Source organism: Narcine bancroftii, chromosome 12, assembly GCF_036971445.1.
Source record: "Narcine bancroftii isolate sNarBan1 chromosome 12, sNarBan1.hap1, whole genome shotgun sequence".
Lineage (NCBI taxonomy): Eukaryota > Metazoa > Chordata > Chondrichthyes > Torpediniformes > Narcinidae > Narcine > Narcine bancroftii.
Genome location: NC_091480.1, coordinates 94,755,693 through 94,775,573, shown reverse-complemented (window position 1 = coordinate 94,775,573; position 19,881 = coordinate 94,755,693). Strand labels below are relative to the sequence as shown.

Here is a 19,881-nt window from a genome sequence, read left to right as displayed (position 1 = left end):
GTTGTTTATTTAATAGAGCAGTTAAAAGCCAAGTAATCAAAAAAGTCTTTATCGAGTCTCAATAAAAGATCCCAATCCAAAACATTGATTGAACGCTGCTGCCCGTAGATGCTGTCTGACCCACCGAGTTCCTCAAGCTTCTCATTGTTTGCTCAAGATTCCAGCATCTGCTGTTTCCAATTTTCTCCACCTTTCTGGGAAACTGGATCATTCATTGACCAGAATGGGGAAAGACGCTTTAATGAAATAAATGGCTGTTATGTGCTTACAGTTACTGTTACAAATGTCAATCATTAATATTTATGAATTAAATTATACCTACAGAACCCAGTGTGTTTTTCCCCCTGGGAGCTCCTATGATATACTCTGTGAAAAGAACAGACAGAATAAAGGTTTGTACAGAACATAGATCATACAATATCAGTACAGGCCTCTCGGTCCTCGATGTTGTGCTAACATATATATTCCTACCAAAAAAAGCAAATGAAACCCTTCCAACCTCATAACCCTCAACTATTCTTTCATCCATGTATCTGTTTGTCTTTTAAATGCCCCTAATGCTATAGCCTCCACCACCATTCCAGACATCCACAACTCTCTGTAAAAAACATACCCATGATGTCTCCCCTAAACTTTCCTCCCTTCACTATGTACAGATGTCCCCTGGTATTTGTTATTCCCACCCTGGGGAAAAAGGCACTGGCTGTCCACCTTATCCATGCCTCTCAGAATCTTGTAGACCTCTACTAAGTCTCCTCTCATCCTCTTTACTCCAAAGAGAAAAGTCCCAGTTCGACTAACCTTGCCTCAAAAGATTTGTTTTAAAATCCAGGTAACATACTGGTAAATCTCCTCTGCCCCTGTCCACAGCTTCCACATCCTTTCTATAATGAGGTGACCAGAACTGAATTCAATACTCTAAATGTGGTTTCACCCTAGAGTAGCAATGTGATCTCTCAACTCCTGAACTCAATTCCCCGACATGTGTATGGCAAATAATATTTCAGTTAGGTTCATTAGGACTAAATGGAGATTGAAAAATTGTTCACAGAATTTATTTCTTGTTCTCACATTTGAAATCAGAGGAAAAAATCTGCATTATCTGTTGCAAACATGGAAAAATGTGCAGTTGAGGGTGATGAATGCTCCAAACTGTACAGGATTATGAGAGAAAGCACGGGAAGTAAACAAGAAGTCTGAAGATGCCGAAAAGCTGCAGCAAAACACAAAGCCCTCCGGACCAATTTTTAGGTTGCACCTAACATATGTGAGTGCATCTGTTGGTGTTGAAATGGTATCAGAAATATTTTGAGACTTGGTGCTTGGTCAGAATTTTTAAGTTTTAAAATTTAGACATACAGCAAGGTAACAGGCTATTTCGGCCCACGAGTCCGTGCCACCCAATTAACCTACTTCCCCAGTACATTTTGAACAGTGGGAGGAAACTGGAGTCCCCGGGAAAACCCACGCAGACATGGGGAGAATGTACAAACTCCTTACAGACGGCGTGGCATTCGAACCCCAGTCCCAATCGCTGGCGCTGTAAACGTATTGTGTTAACCGCTACGCCCACTATGCTGCCCTTGGAGCAATGCCTTGAGTTCAAGTTCATTTATCATCCATTTTGTTCAAGTCCAACCCTACGAAACAGTGATCTCTGGTCCTTGGTGCAACACATTGCGAATGTACATACAGACAAATGATACATATGGACAGTACTTGTATATATATATTAAAATAAATAAATATTATTGTTAAATAAATAGTTGGGTCACGGAGGGTTTGCATCAGTCGTTCAGCAGTCTCACTGCCCATGGGAAGAAGCTGTTTCTCAGCCTGATAGTCCTGGCTCTGATACTCCTGTATCTCTTCTCCAACAGGAGTAGCTGAAAGTTGCTGTGTGTAAGGTAGTAGGGGTCCTCACTGATTTTGTCCTCTTCCTGGTAAATTGCACTGATATGGGGAGAGGGAGACTCTAGTGACTGAAAATGATGAGGAACTCCTTTAATCTGAGAATTGTGAATCTTCAGGATTCTTCACCTCTTCAAGCTATCACTCAGCGCATTCATTTGATGGATTTTGGAGTGGAGTCAAGTGATATGGGAACTGTGTGAGAGGGCGGATCTGATGTTCAGGAATCTACTGAATGTAAAAGGCAAGAGGGCTACGTGGTCTATCTAACGGTCCCATGAGCAGCAACTTGATGAATGAGTGTGGTTGCCTTTGGGAGGTGGGGATTGGGTTGGGGGGTGGATGCTGGTGTTAGCAACACTGTGCATGTCGGAGAGTGTCCCTCAATACGAGTTGGACTCTGGGACTCTGACCTCTGGGGCAGATGATTGTGGATTTGTACTTGGTCCAGCGCAACACCAGGTTTAAAATGTAAGGATTTGAGGCCAACTTCTGTCACTACCTCTTCAAACTTCAGTGAAATTCTCGGAGATGTTTTGCTTTGAATAATTTTTTTTATAACATCAAGGTCCCTTCTACCTACCATAGATTTTAATTTTTATTTAAAAATAAAATAAAATCTACACTCGAAAGAGTGGTGGTGGTAGGAGTTAATGTGGGGGCTGGGGTTACATTACACTGTTAGACATATCATGGTAGAGGGCGGGCGTGATCAATGGTTTAAGATTCATCCTGGGGTGGGATAGTGAGAAATGCAAGGAACTTTCAAAGAAAAATGATGGACATGCATGAGGTGAGGACTGAATGGTTCATGGAAAATACTCCTATTCCTCTAGGCCACGGTCAGCATTGGAAATTTCTCACTGGGTGCATTATGCTTGTTCTTTCAAAAAGAACGACTTTACGATATCATACAGGTAAATAAGAAAACTATATTTCCAAGCATGCAATACACACGGTTGGCTGGAAAACGTAAGTGACGCGAGGGTTGTCGGTTGGAAGTTGTTGGAGGCAGTGGAAGCAACATAAGGAAAATACAGTCGGTCAATTGATAAACCCTCGTAAAGTCATTCTTCTTTAAAGAACAAGCATAAAAAGGGGTAGAAGCAGCACTTACTTTTACCTGTTAATGCGATGTGAGTAGTTTTCCAAAGGAAACAACCAACTTCTTTACAAAAGAAGTCATTCCTTGCGGGAATGATGAGCATTGGTTGATTGGCTCCCACAGGCTTTTCCTCATCTACAGATGTAACAGATTGATTTTTTTGGTTGCTTTAGATGTGCGTGTGACTCCTTTGCCTGCTGATCATCCCACTGTCATTTTGGTCATCCTTATCCAAAAAAAAATTGATCCATGATGGAATTGGAGTGCCAACACCCATGGTGGATCTCAGAAGCCACAAAACACTGAATTTTAAGACTTGTTCATGGCAATAAATTCTAATTCTGATAATTTGATATTTTTCAGTCTGATATGCATAAACTCCACTTTCCGTGACTCAAACCATTAACTGTGAAGCTCTTCGCCCCCCCCCCCCCACCCTCTACACTTCTGAATCTTGGATTTTGTATGGAAATGTGCAGGATGCAATGAGAAGAGAATTATATTAAGGTGTCCATTGTGATTTACTTGAACCATGTTAAAATGAGGCTCAATTAGTTTCTAATCAAAAACAGTGTTGAAAATTTCATTCTATTGCCTAGCTAGACACACTTCTCCAGGCCATGCATCAGAGACCCTGAAGATTAATAGGAGCCAATGTAATAATATAACACAACCTGGAATAGTACAAGACAATGAAGTTTACCTTTGACAGAGTCTCCTGTGAATTCCCCCAGAGCAACTGAGTAGCCTGGAAAGTAGATACATTCAGATGATTATGACGATAATGTCATGAGACACATACTTCACCACCTTTCAAGCTGCATTTAACAGAACAGATTTCAAAAGTAAGCTTCCTAATATTTTTTCATCATGAAAAGTCACATCTTCCACTAGAATCAGAACTTCTGATGACATAAAACTAATTTGACAGACAACTGACAAAATAATGCTGAATTCAGTATCAACATGACATGACCTTCAAATAACATGCCATAATTTTTTCAAAACATCAAAGCCTTGATATACTTTGTCTCCAATTGGGTGGTTACCTGATGGAATGCCTGCAGATGTTTTCCAGAGGACAAAGTTCTTACTGGGGAGTTTTGGAGCAGGTTAATTTTAATTTAATTTGGACATAGAGAATGGTACCAAGCCAATTTGGCCCACAAGCCCATTCCACCCAGTTTACATCCAATTAACCAACCACTCCAGTATATTTCAAACGGTGGGAGGAAAGCGGAGCCCCACCCCGCCCCCCTCGGCCCCGGGAAGACCAATGCAGACACGGGGAGAATGTACAAACTCCTTACAGACAGCACGCGATTCGAATCCCAGTCCTGATTGCTGGCACTGTAACAGCGTTGCATTAACCACTACTACACCAACCGTGCCTCTGTTCTTTTCACAAACCATCAGGTCTTCTGCTCTTTGTTTGGTGCAAGGGGAAAAGCAGGTCACCACTGACCTGAGGGAATCACTCATGTGAGTTCTGGGTGAATTGGTGCAGGAGCTGAAGTATTGCCCCGTCTCATGACGACACAGAATGGAATGAAGACTGACAGTATGTTGATGAGACACAAGGTATTGCAGACTCTGGAATGTTCAGAAAACAACGAGGAGCTGCATGGATTCAGTAGATCAGGCAGCAGCTATAGAGGGAAATCAACAGTCGGCATTTTAGGTCAGGTCCCTTTTTCGAGACTGGGGTGGAAAGGGGAGATGTCAAGCAAAAAGAGGGGTAAGGGCTGGGGTTAGGATGGAAGTAAAAGGCTACTGGACAAATGAAGCTGGGTAAGGTGGAGAGTTAGGTAGAGGGAGAGACCATTAAGACTGGAGGAAGAGGAAGAGTTGTTGGAAATAAAGCAAGTGCAAGATCAGGTAAAGGATATAGATCAGTGGTTCTCAACCTTTTTCTTTCAACTCACATTACCACTTTAAGAATTCCCTATGCCGTAGATGTTCTGTGATTAGTAAGGGATTGCTTAAGATGGCACAGGGGTGGAAAAAAAAAGGTTGAGAACCACTGTTTTAATCGTACCTAATTGACTCGTTATGTGCACGGTTTCATAGCTCCAAAGGAAATGGGGGCCAATGACAATTTTTCTCAAGTAAAATATTTCAGTCACAATTGGGTCAAGAGCAGTGATTCTCAACCTTCCCTTCCCACTCACATCCCTTACTAATCACAGAGCACCGATGGCAAAAGGATAACTTAAAGCGGCATGTGAGTGGAAAAAAGTTGAGAACCACTGGGATAGATGAAAACAAGAAGCCTTATCTTGTCAGGTTTGTGGATCAACATGTTAGTTGGTGACACAAAGCTGGAATTCAGCTACGAACAAAGCAAATGCAAAATTTCTAGATTATTTTTTCAGATGAAATTAAATTGTACTGAACCTGCTGCTCATTCAAAGGAGAGAAATTGAAAAGGCAGGTAATGAGGTATGGCGAGTGAGAAGGTGATGGCTTCAAGTACCTTTTCAGACTATAAACTATACTGCCCTCCATAACGTTTAGGACAAAGACAGTTTTTCCTTTATTTTCCCCTGTGCTCCACAGTTTTAAATTTATAATCAAACAATTCAGATGAGATTAAGGTGCACATTACAGATTTTATTCAAGGTTATTGTGTACATTTTGGTTTGACCATGTAGAAATTATAACACTTTTTATACATTATCCCCTCATTTCAGGGCACCATGATATTTGGGACATTTGGCTTTACAGGTGACTGTGAGTACTCAGGTATGTTTAATTGGTTCATTGGAGCAGGTAAAAGAGAGCTAGCTTGCCCAGAAATTCCAAATTCACTGGAAACATAGACATCAGTGTGCTTTCCCAGAACTGCATCCCCAACACTGAGGCCCAAGTTTGCTCAGTTAAACAGGTCACAAGTTCAGAAACTGAAGCTAATAGTCTCTCCTGATCTCTGTCATGCGACGAGATGACCAAACAGATGGAGGAGATTTTTCAGTGTTGGTGGGGATGATATATTTTCGATTTGTTCAAAACTCCTTAAAAAAAACCCTATCATTCCCATCAACACTTAAGAATCTTTAGTCTACGGCACACATGTCCAACTGTGGCCCGCGGGCCAAATTTGGCCCGCGATATAATTATATTTGGCCCGCAAGATCATATTAAATATATATTAGAGTTGGCCCGCTGTCCGCCGCGCCAGTATAGCGCATGCACACTGAAGGTGAAAATGAAGACGCCGGAGGTGTGGAGGGATCTCAGAGTCCCGAATCCCGTGGATCGGAGCGCCGCACTCAGCCCGCCCGGCTCCCGGACACACAGATGTGGCTGGAGTTGGGGACCATCCTTGCTGGGTCTGCGCTTCAGCGGCGACGCCGGACCGAACGTCTCGTTGGCGATGCCTTCCCCCTCGCTCCGCGCACGGCGGACCCTGCCTCCCGCTCCTTTTGTTGGAGACGAGCCCGGCGCCGTGAGATCGCAGTTTAATCCCTCTCCAACCATGGGAGGGGGGTGCGAGCAACGCGCTCTTCTCAGCCAATTCCTCCACCGCCCCGGATGCCGGCGTTTCAACGGGGGGTTCGGGTGCCTTCGTCAGGCGACCGACATGTTGGTCCAAGACAAGGGGAGAGCGTACAAATTCCACACAGACAGCACCTGAACTCGGGTGAACGTGGAGCTGCGACCCCACATTCCACATCAGGACTGTGTGTAAGATTGGGAGCAGTGAGACGGAAGCTTATTTTGTTCCTGTGATTTAAGCCTTTCTTGGGGTGGGGGGGGGTCCTTCTCTGACCACTTGCCTAACAATTAACCTAATCAGATGTGGAGTTACCACAATACAACAGTTCTCAACCTTTTTCTTTCCACTCGCGTCCCTGTGCCATTGGTGCTCTGTGATTAGTAAGGGATTGCTTAAGGTGGTCTGTGGGTGGAAAGAAAAAGTTTGAAGACCACTGCTTTAATCATCCCTCATTGACTCGTCATGTGCACGGTTTCAGAGCTCCAAAGGAAATGGGCCAATGACACTGACAATGAAAGAGTATATCCAAAACTATTATTAAACATTTATTTTAATAAGAAAAAGTTTAACATTACATATGTTGAAAGAAGAGAAAACATGCAGATGTTGTTGAAAATTTTCAATAAATATTTAGTTCGGCCCACGACTTAGTCCAAGTTTTTAATTTTGGCCCTCCGTGAATTTGAGTTTGACACCCTGGTCTACGGTAACCCAAAACTAAGGAGCATTCACAACAATTTCTTTCTAAGAAGAGTTTGATGTTAGTCTCATCAGAAGCATGATACTGGAGTGGAAGTCTCAATCCCAAGGACTGATCAGAAGAAGAGTAGACTTGTCAAAGAGCAACGTGAATATGACAAGGTAAGATCAGATTGGACAGAGACTTGACCAACTTTATTGTTTTAGCCTGTTTTCCACGAATTAGTCACAAAAGCCCTTTTTACACAGAGATCCCGCAATACTGCTGTAAAGATGACCCGGCATTAAACCGAACCAAACAACGCCGGCATAATGCTGCCCCAGTGTGTCATTTTACAAAGCATTCCGGAAGCACAAGAGGCGTGACTTGTATCACAGCAGCATCGGTGTCAGTGTCTGGTTTAACGTATAACATACACATCCTTTCCCGTCCTGGTCCCGGCCTGCCGGCTCATCCTTTTTACGTAGCTGTCAATTAGATGCTGTGACTATCTCCACTGCCAGCTTGAAGGCGGGAGTACAATGACCCCCACCCCCCCCCCAACTTTCTGTGTTCATACCTTTTACACAGAAAGTGTGGAGCAATAAAGGTGCAATATTCCCACCTTGAAGTGGCTGTGTAAAAGGGGCTAAAGACTCTATTGGCATGATGTAAACAGTGGTTGCTTTCATTATTAGAATACTCATTACATGGGATGAGGCATTCTTAGAACTTCACACTGTACCCTTAAAAGAGAAATAAAGAATATAAATTACAGTAAAGGCATTGCCGTCTTACCCATAAAGGCATTATCTTGTTTCCCTTTTGCATCTTTGGTTTGTTTCGGTTTCAATACCTTTAGCGGATTGTTGTAGTTATAGTTTTGGAGAATCTTCTGAATATTGATGGCGATTAGCTGACCTGATTGGATGACAGGATGTTTAAAATTTAAACATTCAGGACGGTAACAGGCCCATCCAGCCCACAAGCCCGTGACGTGCAAATACACCCAATTGACGTACACCCCCTATACGTTTTGAATGGAGAGAGGAAACTGGAGCAGCCAGAGGATACAGATAGACATGGAGAAAACTCACAAACTCCTTATAGACAGTTCCGGATTCGAACCTGAGTTGCTGGCACTGTAACAGCTAACTGCATCGCTCTCTAAGGACTTATCTTTCAGGCACATGATACAAATTTTGGAGACAATATCAGTTGGATGGCATGATACAGAGAAGTGTACACCTTCGTGGAGTGGAGTGGTGGGACAATGGTTGTGATTGACATTGGAGGGCAAGGCCCAAATTTTGATCGTGGTCAGTGTGGGAGGGAAACAAGATAGGAGGTGTGATTCAGAGATCGATGATGCACCCTTGTGGACTTCGTCTCAATATAATTGCCAGAAAAGCCCCAAAAAATAAGAAAATGTCTGACATATAGAGTCAAGAATTTTACAGCACACAAACAGGTCTATGAGACCACTGTGTCCGTGTCTACACTAATTACTAGTATTCCAAGGTCAAAATTCCACTGCACCTCCTCTTCTTAGTGACAAAAGTCTGGAGGCTGCTGTTAAATGAGAGCAATTTCATGATGCGTGTGTCTGACTAGCATCAATAGGCAGAATGGAAGTTTCAAGCCATCCTGATAACAATGAATCCCAGTGGACTCGGGCTGTGCATGTGGCAAGGTTCTATCACAGGTTCTTGGCAAGAGAAACTCAGCAGCTCGTGCAGCTTCCACAGAAAGCAAAGGTATATGACCAACATTTCGGGACTGAGCCCTTCATCGAGGTATGAGCAGAAAGCAGGTGGCTACCTGAATTAAAAAAGGAGGGGGAGGAGAGAAGAAGGGGCAGAGGGATGAGCAGAGGCCAAGATATCAGGGTGGGAGGGAAGAAGAGAAAAAAGCTGAGAAGTGATAGAGGGAGGGGTTCATTTTCTGAATGGGGAGAAAAGGGGCAGAGAGCTGGAGGAAAGGAGATAGATAGGGAAAGAAAGAGAGGGGGCCCTAACTTAAATTGGAGAAGTTGATGTTAATGCCATCTGGTGGGCAAGTGAGGGATGTATAACAATGAAAGGAAAATCTATCCAGTTATCAAGGAGTGTGGCTGCAATGAGGGGAAGACATGAAACCTGCTCCCAGAGAGTTAGAGGGACAGTGACAGATTGGTGATGATTGCCATCTGGTGGGCAAGTGAGGGATATATCTCGGCTGCACCATTTCATCAGATGCAAGGATCGATAACAAGATAGACAACAGACTCGCCAAGGCAAATAGCGCCTTTGGAAGACTACACAAAAGAGTCTGGAAAAACAACCAACTGAAAAACCTCACAAAGATAAGCGTATACAGAGCCGTTGTCATACCCACACTCCTGTTAGGCTCCGAATCATGGGTCCTCTACCGGCATCACCTACGGCTCCTAGAACGCTTCCACCAGCGTTGTCTCCGCTCCATCCTCAACATTCATTGGAGCGACTTCATCCCTAACATCGAAGTACTCGAGATGGCAGAGGCCGACAGCATCGAATCCACGCTGTTGAAGATCCAACTGCGCTGGGTAGGTCACGTCTCCAGAATGGAAGACCATCGTCTTCCCAAGATCGTGTTATATGGCGAGCTCTCCACTGGCCATCGTGTCAGAGGTGCACCAAAGAAGAGGTACAAGGACTGCCTAAAGAAATCTCTTGGTGCCTGCCACACTGACCACCGCCAGTGGGTTGATATCGCCTCAAACCGTGCATCTTGGCGCCTCACAGTTCAGCGGGCAGCAACCTCCTTTGAAGAAGACCGCAGAGCCCACCTCACTGACAAAAGGCAAAGGAGGAAAAATCCAACACCCAACCCCAACCCACCAATTTTCCCCTGCAACCGTGTCTGCCTGTCCTGCATCGGACTTGTCAGCCACCAACGAGCCTGCAGCTGACGTGGACATTTACCCCTCCATAAATCTTTGTCCGCGAAGCCAAGCCAAAGAAGAAGAGGGATATATAATAATGAAAGGAAAATCTATCCAGTTATCAAGGAGTGTGGCTGCAATGAGGGGAAGACATGAAACCTGCTCCCAGAGAGTTAGAGGGACAGTGACAGATTGGTGATGATTGATGCTCCCAGGAAACATGGTGTTTGTGCAGGGTGGTAATGGGGACTACTCACTGTGGCTACTCACCACTGGACTCCATCCTCTTTTTAACTGGGAATCTCACCTCCTGATTGCAAACCCTCTCCTTCTCAAATCACAATGCCCTGACATTCCTGATGACCCAATTCCCTATCACAAGAAGTTCCTAACACTCTTAATTCCAACCCCAAATTTCTCTTCACCACCATTCCCAGTCCACCCTCCGCAGCTCATTGTGTATTCGGCAGAGGAAACTATTTTGTGTTGAGGAAGCAGATTTCATTGGCTTTGTGATTTTTTGGGATCTTGCACAGAACTTCCATTGGACTCACCACACATTGCTAGTTTATCAAGACTTGCGCCCGATTTCTGGGTGAATGAAATTTACCTTAGTTTTTGGTCACCTCTCTAACTTCCACCATTTTTACCGTCGTCCTCATTTTTCCTCAGATCTGTGTGATGCCTCATGCAATATATTGCTACAGTCAAGGTACTAGATGGCTGTAAGATGGTGCTTTCGCACGGTTGACAGATCTGTTGTGTTTAAAGGAGCAAAGGATCCCACTGGGAATTATTGCTCATTCGCTATTACAGTTCCAGAGACCTGCGTTCGAATCCACCACTGAGTAAGTTTTCCACGTGTCTGCATGGGTTTCCTCCCACCCTCCAAAACGTATGGGGTGGTAAGTTAATTTGGGTGTAACTAGCAAGCACAGTTTGAAATGGCTAGTATCAGCTTCTACTGTGCTGTAAATAAAGCTTTTAAAAATTATTGAAATATTTAAATGTTGTTTTGTTGATGAAGAAATATTTGAAAGATTGGCATCACACTGTTTTAAATGTGACTGATTATTTTTGAGGTTGGCTAAAATACAAGTGAGAAAGAAGACGAGAGGCATTAACACGGTCACACACTTCATACTTGACTCTCACCGCTGAATAATAAATTATGGGCCGTCCCCACGGATGGCACCAGCGGTGAGGAAAGAAGCCAGGTGTCTGCTCCTGAGGCATTGGAACCACTGGATGCACCACTATGCTGTTATAAAATTAGGAAGCGATTCAACCAGATTATGTAAAAATGTTCCCAAAATGGTTATTCATATGTTACTTTTCTTACAACATAGTAGAACACCATTTGGTCAATCAATCTGTCCATGTGGCAGCTCTCAGAATATTCTTACCAGTCCCATTCATAAAGCCATAACCATAAGACTTCAGATCAGAATTAGGCCAATCAACCCATCGAGTCTGCTATTCAAATCATGGCTGATGTATTTTTGTTTTCAATCCCATTTTCCTGCTTTCTCCCCATAACCTTTGAGACCCTCATGAATCAAGAACCTATCAACCCCTGTCTTAAGTATACTCAATGATTTGGCCTCCACAGCTGTCAGTGGCAATGAATTCTGCAGATTCACCATTCTCTGTCTGAAGAAATTTCACCTCATTTCTATTCTAAAGAGGCATCCTTTTATTCTGAGGCTGTGCCCCGTGGTCCCAGACTATCTCACTACAAGGAACTCCTTCTCCATGTCCACTCTATCTATCTCCCAACTTCAGGCCCTCATATGCTCATGAACGTCCCCAGATTTCCTCCCACCCATCTAGGTTAAGAGTCACCTATGTTAACTTATCAATCAGTTTTCCTTCAGGATATGGGAGAAAACCGAAGCACTTGGGGGGAAGAAAACTCACAATTCCAACACCCTGAACTCTCATCCTCAGCTGAACTCGGGGTATGGGAGCTCTGGAGCAACAACAGTCCTGCTACTCCTTTATGCTGGCCAATGAGTAATTAAAAAAAAAACTTTTTAATCCAAAGCAAATAGCAGGAGAAATATGTGACGAGAGTGAAGTTTCTGATTCGTCATTCGGACCAATTCCCCAAATTTATTCCATAGCCGAAATGACATTTGAAATTAAACGTCTTTCTGCCTAACTTAAGTTATAACTCTGGAAATGCCCTCACCTTAGAGTTCCTTACCTTGCCAAAAGAAACTGCCGGGTGCTCCCATGAGAATTTCTCCTCCCTAAAACAAGGATGAAACTTTTAGTGTGATAATGACTACTGTTGTGGATTAAGTTAATACAATTATGGAATAAAAAATATCTTAAGGGGTAACATTAGATTGTGGGTTTTAGGTATTAGTTTACATTCTACAGGAGACATTAACATTTCACTTAAAATGCAAGAGCTATGCCTGTGTAGACTCCATGTCTGCCATTGACTTTACAGAAACCATGAAGAGTGCCTATGAAGACTTCATAGGGAGGTGTTAATTGGACTGATGTTGTAGAATTGAAATGGACTATTGTCTTAAGAGGAGCAGGTGTCCAGCCTCAGAAACTGATTAATATTTTATTACTAAACTGGCGCCAGCGATCCAAATTTCTGGTTGAAGTCTACTTTTCTAAGAGGGGTCATGTGGTTTTGCAAACAGAGAGAAAAAAATATCTCATTCTCTGGGGGGAGACACAGTCAGTTTTCTGCTGCAAGACCCCACTTCAAGTTAGGTTTTGAGTTTTGATTCCAGCCTTTTATAAATCTCTGTCATCAATTAAAGAGACTGTGGCTGGTTATTGTGTTTCTCCTGCAAGCGGGAGAAAAGAAGAACTCTGTGTGTAACCTGGAAGAAGAGGTTATCTTTTGGAAAACTCATGAGGGGGCAAGTTTCTTCAGCAAGTGGCTGATTGAAGGAGATCAGTCCGTGTGTGTCCAACGAACAAACGAATCTCTCTCTCAAACCAACAAAGACCTTCCTGAGTGGAAACAATTTAAGTTAAAACACCAGAGCCTGGTGAAGATCATAAATGCTACATTCTGTGCACAGTGTGGAAATTTGCCAGATACCAGTGAATTTGGAGAAGTGAAAAATGAATGAATGGACAGGGCAGTGAGACAAAGAACTTTACAGAACACATACACATTACATACACGTGTACTTTAAATGGCTCTGTCACGTTTTGCTAAAGAGTCAGTGGGATCCAAAGAAAGATCATGAAAATCAATTAAGGACAACTCTTTAAAAAATGGGACTACTCATGCAACTATACAATTCAATAATAATTGTTACATACTTCAGTTTATAGATATAAAACCAATCCTAATCTTCTATAGCAGGTTGGGCTCCACAGATGATTGATGAGGGAAATTATCTAATTATTTCCTTTCCAGTTGGGTAAGTGGTGTTGTACTTGAAGTAAAGTATAATGAGTGACCACTCCTTGAATTTCCCCCTCAGTTCATGCAAACTTAACGTAATGCATGAGTGGACCACACATTTACATGAAGTCTGTTTTTGCTGTTTTAATAAGCTAATCAATGTTTTAAAACATTTAAATAGCAAAGAGAGGAATGTTTAAAATGATAACACAGCTTTGCAGCTCAGATTCAGTTATAAACATATTTGTGTCAATTCCCTAAAACAGGAAAAAAAAGTATTTGAAGGGAAATTGAGGTGTTGTTGAAGCATAGATAAATGCAGAATGGGCGTTTTTACCTCCGTGAGTTCACTGCTCCATCCTGCTTCACAAAAACGTTGATCTGGGGCTGAGAAACAAAGAAAGTTGTAATTAATTATTAACCTTAGGCCACACAATGCCTCAGGATATATATTTTCTAAGGAATTAAATTTGATTGATCCGTTGCCTCTTGAACAATTCTCGACAACCAACTGCTAAAGGTGCAAATTGTAACCAGTATGATCAGAGATTTCCCCAGAACCTTTAGATGACACCCAATCTCTCATCATCTTATGTGGAAGAGTTTACCAACAAACTAAGTGACAAATTTCCTTTAGGTCTGTTAGTCACCATCCCTGTTTGTCGGCAATCTCATTCATACCCCAACAATTGGAAACTCTCGGGTGTTTGGGGAGGGGGCTAATGGAAACCAGAGAAGTCAACGTTAATGCCATCCAATCGGACGGTGCCCAGATGGAATAAGAGGTTAAGTCTTGCAGTATGATGGACATCTCTACTGTTTAATCTGTATACTTTATGCTCACAATTCCACCTTATTAATTAATTGCATGTGAAACTGTGCAAGCAGGACACAGCACTCCTGGTCCACGGAAATCTATACATTTTTTGAAGGTTCAGTTTTTAAAATGAAATCGTTCTATGCCATGTGCTCACTTACCACCGGCTGTTATCTGTTCTTCCAAAACATTCGATCGACAGGGTGAATATTCTGCGTAGCTGCTAAAATTATTAGCTGCTACCAGGCACGTGCCCACTGGTGTATCCCCACTGTGCTTGTTGGATTGGAACGAAATTAGCTCGTATTTCCAGTGATACATGGGTGCACAGGCCTGCAGAAGGAGTACACATGAGTGAAGGGAGATTTTGACACCACCAATTGATCTCAGAATCAAAATTTATAGTCATGCCACAAAATTTGTTGTTTTGCAGTGGCAGAATTACAGGTGCAACTTGCGATAAATTGCATTTCTGTGCATACAATATTTTTTAAAAAATTAGTGCAAAAGAAGAGAAAAAGTGAAGTCATGTCTGCAGTTTATTTTCCATTGTCAATAATCCGATGATTATTTATCAAATTATTTCCTGCAGGACCATTATAACTCTGTTGCCCACATCTCGTTCTGTGTTTCCAGGCTATGCAGACCTATGAGCCCAGCCTCAATCCACCATGAAGGTAGCAGTGAGGGGTCTTGTGCCAAAATTACTAATGGTGTCTTCCTAGAACAGAGGGAATAAGGAGACAGATATTGGAATATGGAGCAAAAAAAAAACCTGATTGAGATTTGAAGGAAATCTGAGATAAAGATGCATCTAAAAATCCAAGGAGGATGAGTGAAAATAGGAATCCTCGCCATGGCTATCCTTCGAGGTCGAGGATGACAGACTTCGTTCCGTTGATCTAACTATGGGCTCTCCAGTGGTTTACGAGTCCAATCTTGGCTTTGAAAGATCTTCCGCATTAGGACAGGTTATTCCAGATGGCAGATTGGGCTTTGGTTGTTGCTGCTTCACTTCTCTTTACTTCTAATTCTGCACATCTGTTGGCTTCAAAATTAGCTGATTCTCCATCTGCCACTGGGTTCCATCTGCCTGTCAATGCCTCCTCACCTGGATCCACCTATTGCTTGCCATCTCGGGAAAACCAGAGATGATCAGCAAGGGAATCAGAGGTGGAGAGGGTGAGCAAATTTAAGTACTTGGGAATCATGATCTCGAAAGATCTTTCCTGGACCCAACACACTAATGGCTTTGTGAAGAAAGCACCTCAGCACCTCTTCTTCTTCAGGAGGTTGTGCAGGTTTGGTATGACATCAGAAACCCTGGTGAATTTCTACAGATGTGTGGTGGAAAGTGTGCTGACCAGCTGCAACATAGTCTGGTGTGGAGACACCAATACCTTGAGCATAAATCCCTGCAAAAGGTCATGGGCAGATCGCAGGACATCACAGACAAAACCTCTCCCACCATCAATAACATCTAGAGGGAATGCTGATGTTGGAGAGCAGCAGTGATCATCAAGGATCCACATCACCCAACACACACTCAGTTCTCACTGCTACTGTCAGGAAAGAGGTATAGATGCCTCAAGACTCGCACCACCAGGTTCAGGAACACCTCCACCATCAGACACCTCAACCACAAACTCAATCAGAGACTCATTTAAGAACTCTTACTTTTGAACTTTATTAATTATTTTCCTCTCTGTACTGCACAGTTTGTTTACATTTCTTTATTTGTTTACATGTGTACTTTTTTTTGCACTACTTATAAGTGGTAATTCTGCCTTGCTGATAGAAAAAGAATCTCAGGATTGTACACGATGTCATGCATGTACTCTGACAATATATCTGAAATCTGAGCTCTCTCCCTCACCTCCTGGCTCTCTCTCTCCTTTAACATCTCGGTCCTGATGCAGGGTCTCCATCCGAGTGTTGACCATGCTGTAGCCCCCACAGATCCTGCCCAACCAAGTTCCTCCAAAAGCTCATTTTCTGTTGAATTAAGGACCTGATCTGTTATCATTGATACACGTTGAGCTGAGTTGCATGGATTGCAATTTAACATTCAAAGGATGTCGTCGAAGAATGAGAGCCAAGTGACTCTATATTCCTGCCTGACAGGTGACTGGTCAGATACGCCAATGCTATTGAGCTATTTCTTTTTTGGGCCAACAGGTTTATCGAATTTGTACCACGGCCAGCAAAAGGAACTGCAAAAGAACAGTTGCAGTCAATTTATGCAGATGATTTAACCTTGTATTAGTGCCAAGCTAGAATAGTCAAAAAGGCAACAGGGACAGTGGAATGTTCATCTTGTGAGATGTAGGAATTTTGGGAAACTTTCCATCTGCCTGACAGCTACACCTGCACGAGGTGCATTGACTTGCCACTTCTTTCAGTGTTATGGAACTGGAGTTGCAACTCGAAGACCTTCAGCTCATACAGGAGAATGAGGAGTTCATAGATAAGAGTTAAAGGGAAACAGTCACACTGAAGCTGCAGGAGGTACGTAGCTAGGTGACTGTCAGGAGAGGGAAAGGAAACGCAAACTTTTCAATGAAAATAGATATCACCATCCAGAGCTTTTGTGGGGGGGGGGGAGGGTGTTGGAGAAAAATCTGTCAATGTGCCCTGCTACTTGCACTGACGAAGTTTTTGTAAGAAAACTAAGGTCAATTTAACTGCGACTTCCTCCTGTCATCAACTAACCCACTGGTTCATAGTTGAATGATGCTAAAATTTAGGAACATTTGGTAAGACGGTAAATACCAATAGAGAAGAGGTATTCGGTGAAAACCTTGTTATATGATACCGATGGAGATTGGTAGATGCCGGATAGTGAATTTGTCCATTGCTTGAGATTGTGTGTTGTGTAATTGGTGAACTGACCACTGGGCTGCCAATTTTAAACATGTAATTTTTTTCACCTATTTATTTTTGTTGATTTTTTTTGCCGGTTGCTTGAGGCTGCAGGTTGGTTGAATTTTGGATTATGAGGATTTTACTGTATTTAAATTATTTTGAGTCACTGGAAAAGGTATGAGCAAGGCCTGCAATTATGAAGCTAAAAGGAGATTAAAAACAAACTCTATGCTCCAGCACTGTATAATGCCCATTGGCAGTGCTATTTACAATGTGGGCGTAAAGATCTCAGTGCATCAGACCATGCTTTGCACCAGTGATGTGAGGAGACCATCCTGTATTAGTGTTTAACGTAGAATCATACAGATTTCCTATAGGGGCATAGGAGCAGCAGGGTTAGCATAGGGCGACAGGTGAGTGTAGTGGTTACAGTGCCAGCGACCCGGTTTAAAATCCGGCGTTATCTTTAAGGAGTTTACACGTTCTCCCTACGTCTGCATGGATTTCCTCCAGTTTCCCCTCACCTTTCAAAAAGTACAGAGATTTGGGGGGTTAATTGGGTGGCACCAGCCTGTTACCATGCTGTATGTCTAAATTTAAAGAAGATGAAAGGGTATGTTCAATTTACCAGCCTATTTACATGCAAATTTCCCACTATCTCATTTAAATATGAGAAATGATTAAGCTGGGCTGAAAAAAAATGAAAATGAGGGTTATCTGAGGGAAGAAAGAAAGTGCAGGTTCCTACTGAGTAAACATGAAAATTAATCTTTCAATCCTTCATCCATCAAAAATTATCAGATTTTTAGGGGTTTTTTTTGTATGTAATTTTCTTATCTTTCTCTTGGGTTTCCTTGATTGTTTGCATTGGGTATTAATTCTCATGTCTCTGGGCTTGACTGCACAAAATATTCCACTCTACATTCATGATCGTAGATTTATATCAGATAGACTAACCACAACATTCTTCTTGTGCGCTTTGACCGTTGCTCCAAACCATTGGTTTGATTTGTGATCCATCATAACCCCTCCTGGCATCCTAATGTATCGTTCTCCTACGCAAAAAGAAAGCCCAGGTTATTAAAGTACCTTATTCACATTAATAGATAAAAGACTATCTATTTCATGGGTTGCCAAACTATGGCCTACAGGCCAACTGCGGCTCATTGCCCATTAGGAAAAAGAAATTAAAATGGCAGCCCTGCTGGAGCTGCAGTAACAGCAGTATTGCCACTGGGGCGGACCTGAGGAGAGCGGGGAGCAAGGTCTCAGTGCTCCCCCGTGGGGTCTGTGGCAGGCTGCACCAAAGGAAGACATAGGCAATACTGTTTGGGGCCACACAGTTTTATTCCATTCACATAAAGATCTAGTTGGCTGCTAGCTGCTTTTAGCAGTGATCCCAGGGAGAGAGGGAGCACACGGTCGGGACCTCGGCTTTATACCATGGGCCCTCTGGGTCCACCTGGTGGTCGGATGTCATTAGGCCGGGTGCCATGTCTCCTGGCCGAGTGATGTACCGCAGCGCATCATCACGGGGTCCAATCATCCATTCCGACTGCCATTGGTGCTGTACAGGCTTTAAAGGGTCCGTTAAAGGAGCCAACGTGGTTTAAAACTGCTGGGATTAATATTGTTTGGCCCGTGACTCCTTACATTTTTCTGTATGTGGCCCACAACCAAATGTTTGGCCACCCCTCACCTAATTCAGTAGACACTGAATAAATTTTAAACAATTATACCCCTAAAAGTCCTTTTCACCTTTCACACCTCATCTTTATCTGCTTTCTTTCTACAGCAGATGCAAATCTTACTCTTTAATGAACAAGTAATCTATACTTTCCAAATAGGAGGCGAGGATGGGGTTTGCAAGGCTATTTGGTGATATGAGGTGGGGGTTCATGATAAAGCCTAATCCAGTCTTCAACTGAGAAAAATTGCTGAGTATTGCAAAAATTGCAGGGCAGCATAGCATAAGACCAGGGTTTGAATCCCACACTGTCTGTAAGTTTGTACGTTCTCCCTGTGTCCGTGTGGATTTTCCCCAGAGACTCTGGTTTCCTCCCACATTTCAAAATGTATCAGGGGTTGTAGATCAATTGGACAGCACGGGCTTGTGGGCCTGTTATCGGGGTGTATTAAATGTAAATATTTAATCATCTCCAGAAAATCCAAACACTTCAAAGCTTCAACTTTGAAAAGGTTGGGGTGGGGGGAATTGAACAGAAGCAGTGGGGTGGTGCGGGGCACCTCCAAGATGCTGAGTGGTGCAAGAAATGTTCTTTGGAAAAGTAAGGAAGCAGTATTTATCCATCAGTTATCATTCAACCAGTCCTGCGATAAACACATTATCTGGCCATTAACATCTGGTGTGAAGGCAAAATAGAGCAACTACTAGAATACTAAGTAGAGATATAGAAATAGGATGGCTCAACATTGTAGGCCGAAAGGCCTGTACTATGTTCTAAAAACTGGGAAAAAGTAAAGTCTTGGACAAGTGTTTTGTAAAGTGAGTAAATTCACATTTTGGTGATGTGGCTAATTATTATGCTTTGAAAGGAGGCGGTCATGTTGAGTCTGTCCTTGAAAAAGGGCTCAGGTCAGAAATTTTGGTCATATATCTTTAGCTGCTACAGATGCTGCAAGACCGGCTAAGTTCCTCCAACATTTCTGTGATCTTATTGCAGACTTTCGTGTTTCACTAACTACACAGGC

At 42.8% G+C, this 19,881-nt stretch overlaps 1 protein-coding gene across 1 annotated transcript in view; it reads right to left on the bottom strand.

The window, feature by feature from the left end:
* LOC138746559 (integrin alpha-8-like) overlaps positions 1-19,881 on the bottom strand; it is an 87,601-nt gene that overhangs the window by 55,876 nt on the left and 11,844 nt on the right. Inside the window, exons 3-9 of the mRNA XM_069904842.1 lie at positions 18,127-18,224; positions 14,466-14,637; positions 13,825-13,874; positions 12,309-12,354; positions 7,993-8,115; positions 3,720-3,764; positions 323-366 (exon numbers count right to left, since the gene is read on the bottom strand). Coding sequence (XP_069760943.1) covers positions 323-366; positions 3,720-3,764; positions 7,993-8,115; positions 12,309-12,354; positions 13,825-13,874; positions 14,466-14,637; positions 18,127-18,224 — 578 coding nt within the window. The remainder of the gene's footprint in view (positions 1-322; positions 367-3,719; positions 3,765-7,992; positions 8,116-12,308; positions 12,355-13,824; positions 13,875-14,465; positions 14,638-18,126; positions 18,225-19,881) is intronic.